Raw genomic sequence first — 19,575 nt, 5'->3', positions numbered from 1 at the left:
AAATGATACCCATATTGGATCCCTAACAAGAATGACCGAATCCAAGTGCATAACAGATTATATCATAACATCTGATAAAGCATGAAATAAAATGCAGGAGATTTACAAGAACACTGAGTTCACAATACTATAAATGTCTCCTAGTAAAAGAAAATTGGCTTCAATTTAATTACAGACACAAAATAAAGTGTGCACAGTACAACCATCCAGTACCACTCTGCTTCATTTTACCAGCAACCTCTCTAGCTGCACCATTCGCACCGCTTTCACTGCAAGAGGACCCATCAGACAATTTCAGCATCTGTAATAACTATTTGAAGCAACTTACAGGGCAAATAAGAAAATCACACAGAAAAAGAAACGAAAATTCATTGGAATAAAGCATAAAAAGTTCAGTGGCATAAGACATCGATGATTCAAATATGCAATTATATATGAATCTATCACTACTTGCTATCGTTGAGTAAGGCTTCAACTGAATAAGAAGCTTTGCAATCATTGATGTGTTATTACATTACACATTAATGATTCAAAGTGACTTGATTTACCAATGAGGTTCTGCAATGTACTACAATGTATAAGAGTAAAAACAAACTAACAGAGAAATAGAGAGATCCATAAACTGATTTTTTTACTATACTTCTACAACTTTTAAAGTGACAAGAAATAAGAGAGTAAGATTTTAATGAATCATCAGAATTGTTACTCATGAAAAGAAGCCACCAATTGTAATTGATTTTTTTTTCTTCTATCGACGGGATTTTATCAGAAAACAAAAGGCCCAGATCCAACAGCCAAATCCTTTGGAGAGAAATCCAACCATCAAATCCATGAAGAGAAGCAGTGAAAAAAACTGTCACCATCTTAAGGATAGGATGTGTAACTAGCATCTCATGAAAAGAAAGGAATTAGTTGGCTTTTTTGCTTTTTAGTAGATTTTAATGAAAATTTGCCCACATCCTAACCAGGACCTATAGACAGAAGCTGTAAGAAACAACAACCAACACTTGAGTAGGATTGTAATTACGACAAACACAGTGCCGTAAACAGTTAGGAAAGTCAATTCATTGTCCAAATAATTGTGCAAAGCAGTTTATTTCCCTACCTCCATTACATGTATAATTTTCATTTACTTATTAGTATAGGTGCGGTACATTGCATTGTTCTAATCAGTTTATTTGCCTATACTGGTGGTATATTTCATTGTGCTAATCATTTTATTTGCCACTCCAATATAGTCTTCTTATTTGTATTCATGGTACAGTAAAGTTGCTCGATTGTGACCTGGTGGTCACAGGTTCAAGTCACGGAAACAGCCTCTCTGCAAAGGAGGGGTAAGGCTGCGTACATCTCGCCCTCTCCAGACACCGCAATGGCGGGAGCCTCGTGCACTGGGCCGCCCTTTTATTTGTATCCATGGTACAGTGAGGGTCCTACACTACTGCCCAATGGAGGAAGTGAGGTCATATTTCTCAGTCCCATCTCTCATATACTTGGTTAGTTCCTCAAGAAGCATGGTTTTAAACTTCCACCGGCGTGTTGATTTAAACTGATATATGTAAACTTCTATGGGGACACAAGTCTAGACCGAATGACAAATTTTGATTCCTTGAGATGCACCCACAACCAAAAAAACATATATATCAAGAAAAGATGAATGTTGAAATTTTTTAAAATAATGGCATGATCATCAACTTTCAAAGCATGTGAAATATCTATGTTTAGAATGAACCTCATTATTACATGAGACAGTGCATGCCAATAGGTGCTTATCTTGTTAAACCATTATAAATTGTTGTCTTGCTTGTGTGATGGTTTCTAGGATTATATTTATGCTTATTCTAGTATTTCGTGAAGTTTCATCTTAAATTTGCATCGTTTCCATAGACTTCCATAAGCTTCCATAATTTCTATAGGACTTGCATAGACTTCCACGAAGTACTTCCACATTCGTAGACCGAAGTCCATACCGACATTAATATTTGAAACCATGTCTAGAAGAAGTAATAGCCTGGGACTGACAATTTGAGCTAAGGAGCATGTGCATTTAGCAAGACTTTCGAATCTAATCAAGTGAGTATTCGGTATTGAATTATGAACGATAACCTTCATGGTCCACAAGCATTGAATTATGAACGATAATCATGGCCCCAGAACATTGAATTATGAACAATACTCATAATTTAGTGAGTATTAGAACTACGAATTATGAACAATACTCATTATGAACTACGAACGATAGCCTTCAAGGCCCGGAGTATTAGAAGAGGATTTTCAATCACATTTAAGAAGTGACCCCCGAAAAATGGGAAACCCGCAGAGGACAAAGATCCTTAAGTACTATGCAAGAGAGATCTTGCTTCCTTATCATTTGAATCTTCAACCGCTGCTAGACTCGAGGAATTCCCCCTCATCTTTGTGGCCTCCACCATTGTGGATAATGAATAGCCCTGAACTCCTATGAGACTCCTATAAGAGGTCACACAAAATTTAGCTTCAAAGTACACATCGTTGAGTTTTCCCTCGTTAGAACTGTTCCTCATTCTTCTATACACTATTGATCACTATTTTACAATCTCTTAACATATCATCATTTGTGATGCCAATCCTAAATAAAGGCCAAAGGATGATGCTTCCTAATTCTATGATTTTTTCATCAATTGCCACCTCATCCCTAAAGACCGTCTTTTTTTCATTCTTTAAAATCCCTCCATATGATCATACAAAAGGGAACATCCTCTACATATTCTGCCTGTAAAACCAAAAGGACTTGCCTCCCACTCCCAACTAGATCAACCTCCTTGTGTTACTCGCAGTATGCCGAGGAATAGAAAATAGTTCTGAAGTCCCACCTTAGCCAGAATGGATGAAAGTATGGACTATTGCTCCCTTTCTCAATTTACACTCCACACACAAATTTGAGCATCTATACTTCTTTACATTATCCCCGTTCAATAAAATGCCTCAACTTTTAGGTGGGCATGGCCCCTTCAGCCCTTGCACATGGGTATGTGGGGATATCCGGCTGTCCCTCCAAGGATAACACTTTGAAGAAAGACCACTTTAGAAGATTTTTTTTTTTGAAAGATAGACCACTTTAGAAGATAATTCACCTTGGAGCCACTTCCATGGTCTTCTATTCTAAATATGAAACTTGACACCGGCCTACCTTTTCATAACAGTTCTTGACTAGAACCCAATGTGTTAAAGGACACCACCTTAGGAAGAAAGACTTCAGAATTTGTTCTCGTCTTAATTATATAACTCCCTAGAAACTAACTCTATTGCTCACCATGAACTTCTTATTGAAAGTCTTCCTAGCTTGCTAATGGACACCAATATTTCCCAAACAATACCGTTGAAGCAGATTCACAAAGTCCATATTATATTCCTAATCAACTCATATTTACAAGCAAACATGCATTTTGCACTCACAACAAACACTTACCCAATAAAGCCAAGCTTCATTGTCCACATTTCTTCCCACCCCATCCTTGCAACCTTTACTTTCTAATCTCAAATATCCTTCCAATTATTAAATAAAATCTATGACCACAATCTTCTTCTCACAGAGACAGATATATCACAAGAAATCCATTTCGAAACCTCCTAAAAGCCCATGATCCAATGCCACCGTGATGTCTTTTGCTAAGCCCTCTCGCAACAATGATGAAAAGAGGATGGCTCTTTGTCGAGTTTCTTCTCAAGCTCTAGAGGAGGAACCATTGAGAAAAGAGTTGAAGATATACTCTTTTATGCATTTCCTCCACACGACCAAACACGATCCTTCCCCACAGGTAGTCAAGGAAGCAACAATCCACATGATCATTAACTCTTCCATATAAGCGTTACAAAGAACTTCAAGGGCACAAACTCCCCACCATGATTCAACAGTTATTATTAATAATTATACAGTTATACCAAATCCAAGATCTGTCTTAGTTGAAAGCTCATCATTAAAGAGAGAGGATGTAATCAGCAATTGTTCAAATGACTGCCACAAAAACACCTCGATTATAATTTTATAACCACCATCGACAAAATAATTGGCTTAAACTTTTAATGGCCACACCACCTTCCTTATTTGGGATCATTGTGATATTTACATTAGGACCTTGTTTAGGTGCGCTCGATCGTGGAACTCTTTAAAAAGCATTAACAGATCCGACTATCACCTCCTAACCATAGTTTCAAAACTCCCTCACCACCTCGTGGACTCTCCCAAGTCAAATCACGATTACCTTGGCCGTGTTCTTGTCTGAGTCCATGTTTGCCCTACAAAATCAATCAAAACTCGTTTGACTCTCGAGTTATAACCATGTCAACCGGGTATTCAATCGTGTCAACCGAGTACACGACTGAGTTGACTAGGATTTGCTTTGGCCACGTTTTGATCTACATCCGCGTTTTGAAACGCGGCTCCTAACATTCTGCTAAAACCACTCAAGCCTGTTGTAAAGATTGTCATACGGACTTCAGTTTAGTCAAACTCCCTTTCTAGCGACACAATCTTACAAGCCTGTTGTAAAGATTGTCATACAGACTTCAGTTTAGTCAGACTCCTTTTCTAGCGACACAATCTTACAAGCCTGTTGTAAAGATTGTCATACGGACTTTAGTTTAGTCAAACTCCCTTCTAGCGACACAATCTTATTTGGGGGTAGGAGAGATATCGAGAAAACGTTCCTTTACACGGGAGGTATCCACATGAGGCAATCTTTCATTAACATGAGGGAGATGGAAGGGGTTGAATTGGTTAAGGCTGTGTTCTACAACCTTGAGGTGAGAAGTTCAATCCCAGCTTACCTACTGAAAAAAAAAAAATGAATTCAATGGAAACAATAAAAATTATTCAATCCCCTCCCTCCACTTTCACTAACTCACCATCCAAATCACCAACATGCATGCCAGTGTGCTATTACCAATGGGAGAGAGGTTTTCCACATTTCACTCTCCCCATCATACGTCCTAAATTACCATATGAACCACGCAATCCAAGTACATTGAATCATCAGAATGGCTGCCTTATACTTGAACATTAGTCTACTAGAACCCTCCTATCCATACCACCCAACATTCCATGGTAAGCTCTTCATAGTTCATATTAGAGAGTTTCCTTGGATCCTCCTTTATCCTTCCTCCTCCAGCTAGCCCTTCTCACTTGTTCCTTACTAGGCGGAAGCAAGTTTTCTCAGCTCCCATCATGATGCTCTCCCATTCAAATTTCTACCTAATAGCAGTGAACAAGCACCTCCCTCTTCTAGACATATTTTCCAAAATTAAGATAAGATCTGTTTGCTCCAACACCAATTCTAGTTTTACAATGTACTTGTTTGCTTTGAAGGAGAGACCCAACTCTATTTATGTATTGGGTATTTCCTTCTAAACATTTTGAGCTTATACCAATACCAAAAATGCATATATCATAGCTTGACGTTAATTGAATAACTGCCTAAAACAACTCTCTAAACCATAGTTACAGGTCGGGAAATGGATTCGGTAAGCGAAACGTGAAACGGAAACATGAAACACATGAAAAAAATTAAAGGGGAAACAAGAAATGGGAAACGATAGGAAAGCGCATGTGAAACGCATTGGGAAACGTCGTGAGAAATGCAATGGAAACGTATATGAAACCTAAGCGAAATGCATAAGAAATGTGATGGTAATAGTAACACAAAGTGACATGTAAGGGAAACGCGAGTGACACCTAAATGAAACCTAAGGGAAATGCATAAGAAATGTGATGGTAACATTAACACACATTGACGAATGAAAATGCTTGTACTAGATAATAAGAAATCTAACATAAGCATAATGTAAGTTGAGATGGCATGAAAATAAACCCAACAAATGGCTAACGACACCCCCCTCCCCCAACCGATATTCTATTCTTCACTTATAAAATGCATTCAAACTACCACCCATGCTTTTTAGTGTACATAATGTATTCGAAATAAATTTCTTCCGAGTGTTGTTGGATTTTGGTGTGGACATCCCCCGCACTTAATCTGAATTTGGGACTGGTTATGCTATTTTATGTGAAGTTAACCCATCAAGCTCCAAAAGTTAACCCAATGATTCATTCGCGAACCATTGGGTTTGCATCAGATTTGGAACTGTAACATTCTTATGGATGTTGTCTATCAAAACCCTTCATTTGTTACTAATCCATTGTTACTCTTGAATGTTACATATGCAAAAGAAAAAAGAAAAAGAAGGAAACCATCAAGAAATAAGCTCTAATGATTCTTGATGCTATACAGGATCAACAATCTCGAATTCATGTAAAAATTCCAAAAGAAAAAGAAAGAAAGAAAGACAGAAACCTTTTTTTTCTTAATGGTGAAGAAAGGGGAAAAAAGAAAAAAAAAACCCTAAATCGAAAACACCCAGAATAAGGAGAGAAAAAACCTAATTTATGAACCGAAATGTAACAGGAGAGAAGGGTAAAATCGTACCAGTGGTAGAAGAAGAGGGGATTTTGGGCGGAGAAGAGTAGATGGGGGGAGAAATCAAGGGGGCGTACATGTAAGAATCGGAGGTCAGATAATCAACCACTTTTTTTAGGAATTTCTTATTCCGTTTGATTGGTTTCTTCTCTACTCCCAACCTTCTCTTCTCCATTTTCCCAACACTGTTGAATGTGAAAGCTTCAGAACGGTGAAGGGTTGAAATCTCTGTAAACAGTTACAGATTTCCTTTGAAATTGCTACACTATCGATGGATCGTGAAAGACAGGCGTCGAAACCCTAGCTGTTCGTTTTCCTAACTCTCTCTTTTCAGTAAGACACGTGTTTTCTTATAAGTTCATGGATTTTAAAGAGGGAGGTGTGAGCCCCGTAACGTCTCGTAATTTTTAAAAAGTAATGTACGTCTTACACCATAGGATAATCCAAACCGTCCATTTGATGATCCTTAGACCACCCATCTACTATAAAGGACCTCCATGTGATGGAAACCTCCTAGAGATCGGAGGTCTGGGGATAATCCTATGGAACATAATTTTTTGGGCACGTTGTGGGCAACCAAATGTACAGTTTGGATCATCCAAGCCATACACTTCTTTTTGAAAAATACTAGACTTTACAGGCTTACACCGTATAAAATCTAATGAAGAGGTTAACCTAGCTGGAAGAACAAACTAGAGTTTGATAGATTGGACTTCCGTGATGATAATGTTGCATCCACATTTTGGAAATTAGAGGAACTCTAGACCCAAGGAAACCCTTGCAAAAAAAGAGGTGAAAGGGCTTCCCAATTGGCTGCGCATCATCATCATGTTTCACCTCTTTTTTGCAAGGGCTCCCTTCAGTTTATACTTCCTCTTGAAACTTATAATAATCTTGGGTTTTGGTATTAAAAAAAAAAAGTCTCTCCGAGTTTGCCTTATTTGCTAAAGCAGACATTTTAGTTAGACAATATACATATGGAGATCATCACATTTGAGTGAATTTTGCAAATCCAATCTTTCAGACAATGTGGGCCAATTACCTGTGGCAGATTTTTTTTTTTGTACTCATAAAATGCCCAAAATCTATCTATAATGGATTTTGCTCGTAAAAATGAATCATTTCGCGGATGGTCTGTTGCATGTGAGAACAGCCACCTCATGAATGAAAACAAAATCTGCTGAAAAGTGAGCATGTGTGGCTGGTCACCTTGTGAATGAAGACAAAATCTGTTGAAAAGTGAGCCTTGGTAGCTGCTCTCAGATGCAACAAACTGTTTGCGAAAAACTTTATTGGGAAAACATCTTTCTTTCCTTTGTTTATTGGAAAAACTTTATCCGTGGAAATTTTTTAGGGAAATGATATTCCGCCGTATCCGTTGGTTCGCTGCTTTAGGATAAATTCACCCCCTGTAATGTTTTTCTTTGCCTTTAAATCTTAACGAATAACGTTGAGGGGGGAATTTTATCCATCGGAGGGGGGGAAATATCATTTCCCAATTTTTATTATAATTTTCCAGTGAATTTTTGTACACCTCATGCATGGTATCGGTGAGGTGCATCATTTTACAACATATATTTTGATAAGGTAAGGCTCATCATTTTATTCATATGCATAGTATGGGTGGGCCCATCATTTTACTATGCATTGTATGCGGGTGGGCCCATCATTTTACACTTCAAGTTTTGATATGATATGACCCACCATCTCTACTCACATGGATATGGTGGGCCCACCATTTTGCACCCATGAGTGCCCCTACCATCTCCATCCCAATCCATGCATGGGGTGGGTCGTGGGTCCCACCATTTTACACCATGTTTTGATAGGGTGGGTCCCACTAACTCCACTCAAAATCGGACAAAGGGTAGGAGGGACAAAAAAGGGATACTATTATCATTTCCCAAATTAAATCAAGGTTTTTACTTGTGGTAATTTTTATCTTTTCATATATGAAGATATTTTGGTCATTTTACGAGTAAAAGAATTTACCATGTGTAATTTGGTCATTTTACGGGTAAAAGAATTTACCATGTGTAATTTTGTCACAAATTCATGGCGAAACTTTATTAGCAAAATTCACTCAAATGTGATGACACTATTTATAAATTATCAAGCTAGAAGAATGCTTTTGCAAATAAGGCAAAGTAAGAGACTTCTTTTGCGGAAAAAAAAAAAAAAAAAAACCCAATCTTTATAAGTTGGCCATGAACGTGGAGAGAAGCAAGTGGCCATGAACATGGAGAAGCAGATCAAACAATGACCTTTCACATCATGCTGAAATTAAGTTTTCAATCGTGTATCGATCATGAAGAGTCATGTAGGACCTACAAATTAATGATTTACAATAACCCGAATGCATCTAAATAGAAAGAAATTATATGATGCCCGACCGTCAAGTCCCGTGAAGATGGTACTTCAAAAGTACTACCCTTGATATTTGATCCAACAGCAGCCCACTTAAAAAAGTGGGCTGCTGTTGGATCAAATATCAAGGGTGCTACCGTTTTGACGGTACTTCACGGTCAGGCACCATATAAAAACTCCTAATAAAATTTAGCAATTAAAAGATGTGAGTTCATGTTGATGGTGGTTTTCAAAATGCTTCCACATTACATAGAATATAGGTAGCATAAGGAATGCTAAACTTTACTACATCCTAGCAAAAAAATAAAGCTAGAAGGGCACCCAAATTGGACCGTCTCGCCAAAGTTTTTAATTTTAAATTCACTTTGGTGAGATGGTCCTTTGGAGTTTCTATATGGTGTAAGCCTGTATAGTCCATTATTTTTTAAAATGTGCCTAACGCCATAGGATGATCCAAACCATCCATTTGATGGGCCAGAATGTAAATAGGTTGTGCCCTAAAAAATCATTTCCATAGGATCTATAGAGGCTTCCATAATATGCAGCTCCTCTATGGATCGGAGGGCTGGGATCTTCCTATGGAAATGATTTTTGGGTTTTGCTAACAAGTGCGCTATTTACGCATTAGCCACATCGCATGCCTTCCCTCGACATAATTGCTCATTTATTATGATATTATTGTAAAATATACTTGTAGCTTTTTTTTTTTTTTTTTAAAAGATGACAAACAAACTGTGAATATTACCAAACACACGTTGGCCAAATTTATCACATGCAAATTTTTAGACTAATGCTAGACTGAAGGGAGCCCTTGCAAATATGAGATGAAAGGGCTCGTCAATAAAGTGCATTTGGCGTGCAGCGAATGGGGAAGCCCTTTCATCTGATTTTTGCAAGGGGTCCCTTAAATCTAGCATTCCCCAAAATTTTATCCACGAAGCCTCGCGTTAGGGTTCTGCCGTGAAAATGTAAATCATTGACTGTTTGTTGCCTTTATCTAAGGGATGGGATGCCCGTTCAGCGTGGGACTAAGGCCATGTGGGTCGTCTCGTGATGGTCTACAAAGTCAACCACCTTAATTACAAATACATGTCATGTGGAAGCCAAAAATATATGGCTAGTATTAATATCGTGATTGCCCACCTAGTTAGACCCTAACATAATAAGTTAATAACCAGAGGAATTCTAGACTGAAGGGAGACCTTGCAAAAAAGATGTGAAAAGGCTCTCCTATTGGCTACACATCACCATTATGCATTAATAACGGCTGAAAAGCCGTTTCACCTCTTTTTTGCAAGGGCTCCCTTCAGTTTAGACCTCCTCTAATAACCAACATCATATTTGGTCTACTAAATATTTGCTATTCTACCTTTTTGTGAATTAACTACTTTTTCCAATTTTATTCTTTTTTTATGAATTCTTAATCAAATTAATTGGATTTTATCTTAACAGTTTCTTAATTTATATTTTCAGTAAAGCCCTGTTCATTTCAGATTTTGAGAATCGATTTTGAGTAAAAAAAAAAACAGTAGTGGACAAAATTGGGTAGGTCACAGTAGTAGAATTAATTTAGGTCTTATATCGATCCTACATCCCAACAAAGAAAACACATATTGCTCTAAGACAGAAGACAACGATATAGAAAAGGCAGAACAATATTGCTCTGAGAAGAGGAATAAGGGGACGTCACCCCCTCAACCTCTCAAAAAAAGATAGTATATCAACCAAGGAAATTCATATGAAGGAACTGCTTTACTCACCAACCTCACAAAAATGAAACATGGCAAGAAATGAGTAGAAAGAACAACCAGAATTTGCGGAAGAGCAAGAGAGGTAGGAAGTTGAGTCAGAGGATAATGGACACCCTTGATTATTAGTGGTTCTTGAGATACTTTGTGCTTCCACTTTTTCCTAGATATTGCTTCTAAGGATAGTCGTGTCTTTGTTCTCTTGGTCTATATCCCTATTCTTGTGATAGGGTTAGTGTTTTGTATGCTAATTGTAATATCTTTCTCATTCTAATAAAACGGTAAGGGTCCCCGCCAAGCCCCAGCTTACCTATAAAAAAAAAAACACAAATTGCTGGGATGTAAAACTGATTTGAGTCCAAAATCGATTCTACACTGTGAACCAAATTCTGAAGACTCGTTAGGATTTTTAGAATTAATTTTAATTCCAAAAATGATTATTGGACTCAAATTTAAACATGTTTTTGTGTCAAATAATACCGGCACTGTTCATTTTGGATTTTATGAATCAATTTTGAGTCCAAAACTGATTATTGGACTCAAAATGAAACACGATTTGGAGTTTCAGTTTTTTATTCGAAATCGGTTATTGAACATGGTCTAATTTTGCCGAGAGTCGGTTTTGGACTCAAAATCGTTTCTCAAAATCCAAATCAAACACCTAAGGCGATTTTAATTGCAGTTGAGTCTGGTAAGTCTGCTAATTTGGTTAGCCATCGCAAGTCTGATCAATTGCAACAAGTCCAATTTTTATTGGCATGGTCCTAGAACCTTGATTAACCCTGACAAAACCAATCGTTTAGATTTGATTTTAAATGTTAAATTGATGGGTCTTCCAGCCCTTGACCTTGAAAACCATATCTCCATTTGCCAAGAGAGTTGGGCCACCTATACTGGGTGTTGGTTGAACATTACATCAATAGTCTCCATCACAAATCACGTGCTTCCCAAGTTTATGCCTGTCCATATTAATATGGATGGCGGGTATCCTCCTAGTTCCTAGTTGAGCTCAATCAAAAACTTTTTCTTGAGCTTTTAATTCTGCAATCCTCACCCTAATCATATTAATTTGGGTGGTGGGTGTCCCACTAGCTGAGGAGTACTCATGTATCCTCTCTTGATTGCTTATGCCTGTCTATCTGAGCCATCCGTTCAGACAGGCAAAAAACAGATTCCCATATCTAGCAGAATTAGAGTAGGATGTCCATTCCAACGCCTAATTTCAGCAATCCGCACACTAAGCATATTAAAAGAATTAAGTTGAAAAAAAATAGTATGAGGTGGTCCTTCTCTCCTTAAAAAAGAGAGGCGGCTAAATTCCTTTCCTCAAGGAAGGAATAAAGTTAATAAGAGTTTCATATCACAAATTCAAAATCTAATCATCGATCACATTGGGGTCTACTTCTTAAAACCATCAAATTATAAGTATAACTCCTACACGAATCCTTCCTTGCACACGAGATGAGTGAATGATAGAGATGCACAACCTATTACCAACAAAATTAAATGCATGACAACCTAACTCTATAAATGAATAATACATCACACGGAAACGATCAGACCCAAAATATAAACGAAAGGTGGGATCTTTGCTTTCTTATAAACGTAAAACACCCGTACACTTATCACAATATCTCTAGCAAATCTCACGCAACAAATTCATAACAGAAGTTGCTTTCTGACCATAACATAAAACCCATGAAATCTTGTTGAATGTGAGATTGGTTTCATTCATGAATTCCAACTGTCTCAACAAGAATTTGTGAACAAAGAAGAGAGAGAAAAACAAACAGTGAATTGCTTTGAAGCTTTCAAACTGGAGTTAATCCGTACTTTAAGGCGCATTTCCACACCAAATCGATTCTGTCCACGTCAATGGCACCAACCTCGTGGTGGGTCCAACCTTCTACCATATGAACCATGCCACCAGCGTGGCACGCATGAACCACTCCCCTTGGCATAGTGTACTGTACATATTTCCAATTGATAACAAGGTTAAGTGTAGGAATTTAATTGAGCAGAGCAATTCAAATTTGTAAGATGATTATGGATATATTAGTATGCAAAAACTTGGTTTTACCTCGCATGATCCGAGCCCTTCAACATCTTTAGGGAGCCTCATCGCAGCGAGATCTCCATAAGTGCAGTCTCTCCTGAAGCACAAAATGGGTGGAACTACAAATTGGTGGAAGTGAGTTCCCCGTGGGGCCCATCTCTGCTCCCTTGGGTAGAGCCACTTACCGACGATCCACGTCTACATTGCAAAAGTGAAACAAAAAAATGTGGGAATTTTAGATCCCTATCCGCTGTGCTGGTCCGTTAGCTAGTAGAGTCATGATTCATTGAATCCCAAAACAAGCAAAAACTATATGATCCTTGATTTTCTACCTTGCAATTTTGCGCGGCTTGGTACTTTGTCACTTGGACTAGATATTGCTGGAATTCAATGGGAGCTTCCGATTGAATTGCTTGGAATCGCTCCTCGGATAGAGTTAGCATCTGCCATGAATTTTATCAAATTAATAAAATTTAAGGTGCCTGTCTGGATTCCTGGTTAAAAAATAAACCAATAATTTTGGCGGGAGATTAAACAGAAATTAAGCGGCAGAGGGATTACCATGACCCTAATTTTCTTTCGACATAGATAAAGGGCAATGGCCCTTCCTAGCTTAGAAGTGGCCCCAGTTAAGAAGACCTCCTTAACATCCTTTGGGATCTCATTCAGAATGACTGCAGCTGTTAATGTGTTTCCATGAACAACCCTTACTCTCAGATTCGGATGTTTTTTCACGAAAAGTGTCCCTCCTCCATTAAGCGCTTCGTTCTGTAATCACAATCAAATTACTTACATTTTAATCTTCAATGAAAATAGAGCTATTTCTGTTATTAGTAATTGTGAAACAACCAATACTCCAAAAGCTTAAGATGTTAGAGTTGGTGTTATTTAATCATTTATACTGCAACACTCCCCCTCACGTGTGGCCCCTCTTTTTTGGGTTGGCCAAAATGTGGCACATGTGGCCCCTTTTTTTTGGGTTGGCCTACACATGGCATATGTGGCCTCTCTTTTGGGTTGGCCATACACTTGGATTTAATATCGAGTCGTTACTCTGATAACATGTGAAACAAATTAGTTCAAAAGCTTAAGCTGTCAGAGTTGGTGTTATTTAGTTATGTATACTTCAACAGTAATAATAATATTATTATGCCCATTTGATTTATGTAGAGAGCCCAAGTTCAAAAAAATAAATGCACCATCCTCATATGTCAATTCGAAGTAATAGAGGACAGAAAAGCCAAAATAGAGAGATGCCATTTTCATTTATCTCCCTCATTAATGGAGTTGCTCCAACAAACAAAGGAAAAGGCCAACCTTGTTTAATGCTGCAAGACTAAGAACCTTGACACCCATTCTATCCGCCCTTAGAATTGCTTGTTCGATCTGGTAATTAATTCCATCCGCTGCAGAAGGTAAGAAATACTGCAAGAGAAGTAAACAAAGAACCAAAAATCAGAATCTAATTACATTGGTTTCCTCCAAATTTAGCAATTCTGAACTTGCAAGGATACTCAAAAGGTGACCTGAAAACCATATCTAGGAACGGCCCACGTCTGGAGCATTCGATCTCTGAACATGTAGAAGGAAACAAAGAAGGTTTTTGATAAAGCCCACATCGTTAGCATGGTAAGGAAGGCACCGGGCCACATTGGCAACAAGAAGAACCTTGTTGCGAAGGGTAAGGAGCTAAAGGAGCGCAGGACGAAAGACGCATGAATGGATGAGATTACGTCCACGACGTGTACAAGGAAAACAAAGTCCGGTGCTGGGTCGTTTTCCCCTGCATTTGTATACGTATGGTAATTATAATTGGACTGTAATTTGAGATAATCAGTGTTGGAAACAATGTGCAAGTCGATCAATTAATCCATTAAATCGAATATCAGCTTTAGAAAACTAAACTAAAATAAAGGTCTTTTTAAAAATTCTGTTAAAGAAATTTAAACACTTCTAACAATTCGTAGTCAAGGTTAAGATCAGAGAAAGCAATCACTGACATAACATGCTATTAATATCAATAATTTAACGATGTTAACATAAAAAGGGAAAAAAGCCCACTTACTTATTACTGCAGTGGATTCTCAAGTTAATACAGTAGGGACCAGTGGGATGGCATTGATATAGACAGGTTATTAAATTTAACAAGGGAGGAACTCTTTTGGATTTTTAGAATTGATTTCTACTCCAAAACTGAATATTGGACTCAAAATCAATTCTTAAAATCCAAAACGAGCAGGGCCTAGAGATTATAACGATTAGGATGAATTATTTATATTAAGATAGAGAGGTTATTAACTTATCCTGTATCATCTTAGAAAGGTTCTACTGCAGAAGTGCAATTTGCAGCTACAACAGCTCAAGCCATTAAACCAAACCTAGGAAGACAGTGACATTGCATTTTTCTTTAATGCAATAAGGGATGTGCTAGGGACCATCGCAAAAGGCAGCTCGTAGAGTCGCTGTTGAATGAGAGATCGAGCGGCCACATCTGATCACTTTTCAACAGATTTTGTCTTATTCCTTTAATTCATCAGCGGGTCTGCTAAATCTCTTTTGCAATGGTCCCTAGCAAATCCCTATCATTAATTAGAGAACTTATATGGTGGCCGACCGTGAATATAAAGCTCGGAGAGAGAGAAAAACTCTATCCCTTGATTTTAAATCCAAGAGAAAGCCCTGTTTTGACTTTTCCTTGGTTCAAAAACCAAGGAAGAAAGTTTTGTCTCCTTCTGCCCTTTACGTTCTCATGGTCGGCCATCATATAATTTCTCCTTTAATTATATACCCAGTAAAATCTCAATTGCTTAATAAAATGAGGTGTGATTAGCAGCTGAAACACTCGGCCAATAAAACCAACCAAGAAACACAAGAATGTTGCTTTTGTTTTCTTTTTAACGTGGGTTGAGTTCAACTGAAATTGGGAATTGGGTATCCTGTACTAATAGTCATATTCACTCTAGTATTGAATATACAAGGATTGAATATCCCAGGATATCCGTATTGACTCTTGCAAAATGACTAGTGTTTGGGTTCGTTCATATGTGATGTACCTGAACTTGTCTTCTTGTGCAGTTGCCATGACTTTTCATTCAACGTATTTCCCAACTTATCATAGATAGGCATAAAGAGGCAGAAATTCGTGTTCAGATCCGTGTGGTGTAGGCTATGGTATCTGCATACAGCACCAAAAGAGAAAATATGTCATACGATTTGGGTGAAAGCCAGTTCCTTTTAGTAGTTGTAGGAAGAGAAGAAGGTTATAGAAAAGGTAACACTGATGTGGAAAGGTCATTATAAATTTGTATATGCATATATGAGAGTCGATATTTCTGAATTTGTTCAGTTGGGGGCGAGTTCTAATCCTAGAAAATTTTCCCAACTCAAAAGTTTAAAGAATCAATGTTAACTAATCACTAGCTACCAAAATCACAATATTAGACCCCATTACCAAAAAAAAAATCTTAACCCATCTCTGGATCCTGTATTTCAGAAAATTTGATTAATTCTCTCCTACATTCTCCACAAATATACAAGTGGGTTTAAGCCTGTACGAATAATTACTTACGTTGAGGTGTAGATAAGATATTTCATGAATGGGAAAGACTGGAAAAGCCCATGTGGAAGCACTTCAACATTGCTATGTCCCATGCTTCTCAACATATCAAAGATGAAGAAATAACTATAGATCATGCTTATAGATCCGGACCCCACTAAAATCGCCCCTAGTATAGGGATTCCTGTGATTAAAGTCAAGATAAGGTGCTCCAAAAGCGTTGCATTCCCAGCTGTAGCAACCAAAGGACAAATGAGTGAATAAAGAAAATTTAGGATTAAATGGTAAAATGGGTTTTTTATTCTTTTTATACCAGTGAAGGGTTGAGGCACTGCAGATGAATGATGGAGTGAATGGTAATGGCTAAAGAAATAATCCGTATGTAAAAGCTTGTGTATCTGATAGTACAAAGGCTCTGAGACTCCCATGTGGAGGAACAATGCAAATATGCATCCTCTCCAGTTCCAGAGGGGAAGATTTCCAAAGATAGGAAAGCTGTAACATGCCAATGTTGCTATGAAAGCCTGAAGGATCAAGAAATTGTCCCTGCCCAAAAAGAAACAATGAAATACAATCCCATCAACGTAAAGAAAACCCATTTAGATAGCTTCATTGATTGATTAAAAGAAGAGGAGAAGGATTAAACAATTGAAATTACCAGTCCCATTCCTTGTCTATTTGTTTGAAATCCACACCCTGTTTTAGAATCCTTTTGTTCCTAGTAAGGAATAACATGTTGCTGTAAGAGGACCACAGCTGATAAATGAGGCCTCTAAGCCCACAAAAGATGAGAATATGTAGGCACCAGCTATCTGTTTGGCCGTATCTATATAGCCATGAATAAACAACCTTCCCAATAAGAGGTCCATATAACAGATACTGCCCAACAAAAAAGGAAACAAGCAAACTACTTAGACATGAAATAAAGAAAGAAGAAGACTCCATATTAGAACAATAATTTTTTTTTGTGTTGATGATGTTTCCATACCTTGAAGCTACCCAAGTGCTCCCAAGGCCAAGCTGATAAGGGGGCAGCCATATTTCCTTGGAAACCAGGAGAGTGAAACCTTCTGTTTCTATTTTCCTGAGTCCTGAGCTTGTATTTTATAACCAGCAGTTACACACCTCGCTATAAATAAAATTTCAAAAACGAAAGATGATGAGGCCACAAAAAAACAAAAGAGAACCCTTTGCGCAAAAAAATAAAAGAAACACAGATAGAAGAAAAAGATGCAATAAAAAGATCAAGAAAAGAAAATGCTTGTTAAAACTCTCCTTTCACTGCCTTAACTTGTTCCTAACTACAGACCCCCTACTTAAAGCTCTCTGTGACCTTCACCATTCAAAACAGTCACACCTTTTTTCACTTCCCGTTGATTTTTCTTTATCCTTATTCAGCATGATTTCACATCACGTTGGTTAAATTACAGCTGTTTAGATGACTTGGTCTAACCAGAAATCAATGCATTATGCATGAGAGAGAGAGAGAGAGAGAGAGAGAGAGAGGCTTGGGTTCATGTGGGTTAGAGTAGAGTTGAAGTCGGCTCGACCCAGTTGCATTTTCTCTAGCTGGCCCTCTTTGGATCGCAAGAAAAACATTTGTGAACCGAATCCTTGAGAAAAAAAATAATTTCCAGTATTATGATGCCCTATTCGTCTAAGATTATGACAACTGTTTGCGAGTGCCAAACGGATTATTGGACTCAAAATTATGTTTTCATTTGAGTACAATAATCAGTTTAGTAGTCACAATCCGTTGTCATAATTTTAAACTATGGTGAAATGATATGATTATGGTTAATTTAGAGGGATATTATCATAAATTGAAGGTCACTAAGTAAAAATGGAATAGGATTGGTTCAAGTTGGCTCTTTTCATTTACTGGTAGGTAGGCTGTGATTGAACCTCCGACCCAAGCCTTTCCATGTGTAAAAAAAATAGGAAATTTTAGAAATATTTTACTTTCCAAAGTTTCCGGAAAAATCCCTGCAATCCAATCATAGTAGCGGGAAATGACGTTTTTACCAAACCAAAGAACTGGTCTGAGTTGTCCATCACCAGTTTTGTGTGGCTTGGTGGGAAGGGAGACTCAACCTGCAAATCAAATGAGCTTTAACTACACCTACCAAACAGCCTAAAACCCGGAGTCTTTCACTCTTTGGCTTTCTCACCTTTTGTCCATTTCGCCCCTATTTTTTACAACTGGTCACTCCTAGTTTCTGACTGAATCTAGTGGTGGGTTAACTACACATTTTGCTTCCCACTTTAAATAAGAGCTAAACACAGTCCATGGAAAGTTAGGCTAGGACTTTTAGGGGCCGTTTGGATACGCGGATTTTAGAATCCAGGTTTTTAGTTTGAAAACAGTATAAAAGAGGGTATGAATCAAGCTGTTGGATGTTGTCCTGGCAGCGTTTCTTGGATTTTAAGCAAGAAAATCAGGTTTTAAAAATCTCTCCTACATTCTATGATTTACAAAACCTAGAAATATGGGAGGATCTGCTACTCTCTTGCTGATGGAAAGAAGGGAGAGAAGTAAAAAATGAATAAAAAACGACGGTTGTTCCTCTTCTTCTTTTGTCTCTAACCCCTCTTTTACACTGTTTTCAAACTAAAAACCTGGATTCTAAAATCCGCGTATACAAACCGCAACTTAGAGTTTTAGAAGCGGTGCTAAATTGGAATGAAGTATATAAAAAGGGAATGATATCTGCACCACCATATTTTGATAATGACACTACTCGCTTTGTTTTTTGGGTCATCTCTAGTCCGGTTTTTAATGTTTAGCTTTGGGTAGTCACTAATTTCAAAAAATGTAGTAAAATGCAAATTTTCACACCAAAAATCGCTAAATTTAAGTCATCAAGTGCATAAATTTAAGAAGAAAATTACCTTTTTTTCGCATCAGAGACTTGATCACCTCAATGAAAACAATCATATCAATACATTGGAGAATAATTTAACATGAGATATTTAAGAAAGTCATAGTACACCTATAAGAATCGGGTCAGGTTTCGGGTTTTTGGATTTTTTTCTTTAAACCAACCCCACTTTTTATCCTTTAAACCAGACCTGACAAGAGATTAATTGGGTCAAGTTTTTCAACTTGAAACCCTTTCGTAACCCAATACCCATGATTTCTAAACCCGTCCCAGATTATTTTTGTGTCCTGTAAAACCAAACCCAAGTTGCAACCTTATTTGATAGCATATTGAATATATTAATAGAAATTTAATTACAAAGTGTAAAACAAAGTCAGTAGTGCCATTATCAAAATATGGTTGTGAGGATATCAGTCCTAATCTAAAATTGAATTGTTAATAGTATGAAGTTGTACGATGAAATTTGTGTCATTTCACATGGTTAATTTGAGTAGGCCATGGGCAAGAGTCATCT

General features: G+C 37.6%; 1 protein-coding gene across 1 annotated transcript; it reads right to left on the bottom strand.

The window, feature by feature from the left end:
• Window positions 1-12,137: 12,137 nt before the first annotated feature.
• On the bottom strand, window positions 12,138-17,478 carry LOC143879634 (very-long-chain aldehyde decarbonylase CER3-like). The gene is made up of 11 exons (XM_077382115.1): window positions 17,168-17,478; window positions 16,838-17,058; window positions 16,493-16,725; window positions 16,192-16,411; window positions 15,677-15,798; window positions 14,150-14,406; window positions 13,941-14,048; window positions 13,185-13,391; window positions 12,956-13,066; window positions 12,648-12,821; window positions 12,138-12,534 (listed from the first exon to the last, which is right to left on the bottom strand). Exons 1-11 carry the CDS (start codon window positions 17,216-17,218, stop codon window positions 12,379-12,381), a joined length of 1,860 nt encoding a protein of 619 aa, XP_077238230.1. The 5' UTR covers window positions 17,219-17,478; the 3' UTR covers window positions 12,138-12,378.
• Window positions 17,479-19,575: the final 2,097 nt, after the last annotated feature.

This window comes from Tasmannia lanceolata, unplaced genomic scaffold (assembly GCF_043159265.1).
Source record: "Tasmannia lanceolata isolate RefF3 unplaced genomic scaffold, GAP_Taslan_0.1 ptg000006l, whole genome shotgun sequence".
NCBI classification, from domain to species: domain Eukaryota; kingdom Viridiplantae; phylum Streptophyta; class Magnoliopsida; order Canellales; family Winteraceae; genus Tasmannia; species Tasmannia lanceolata.
This window is presented reverse-complemented; position numbering and strand designations above follow the sequence as displayed.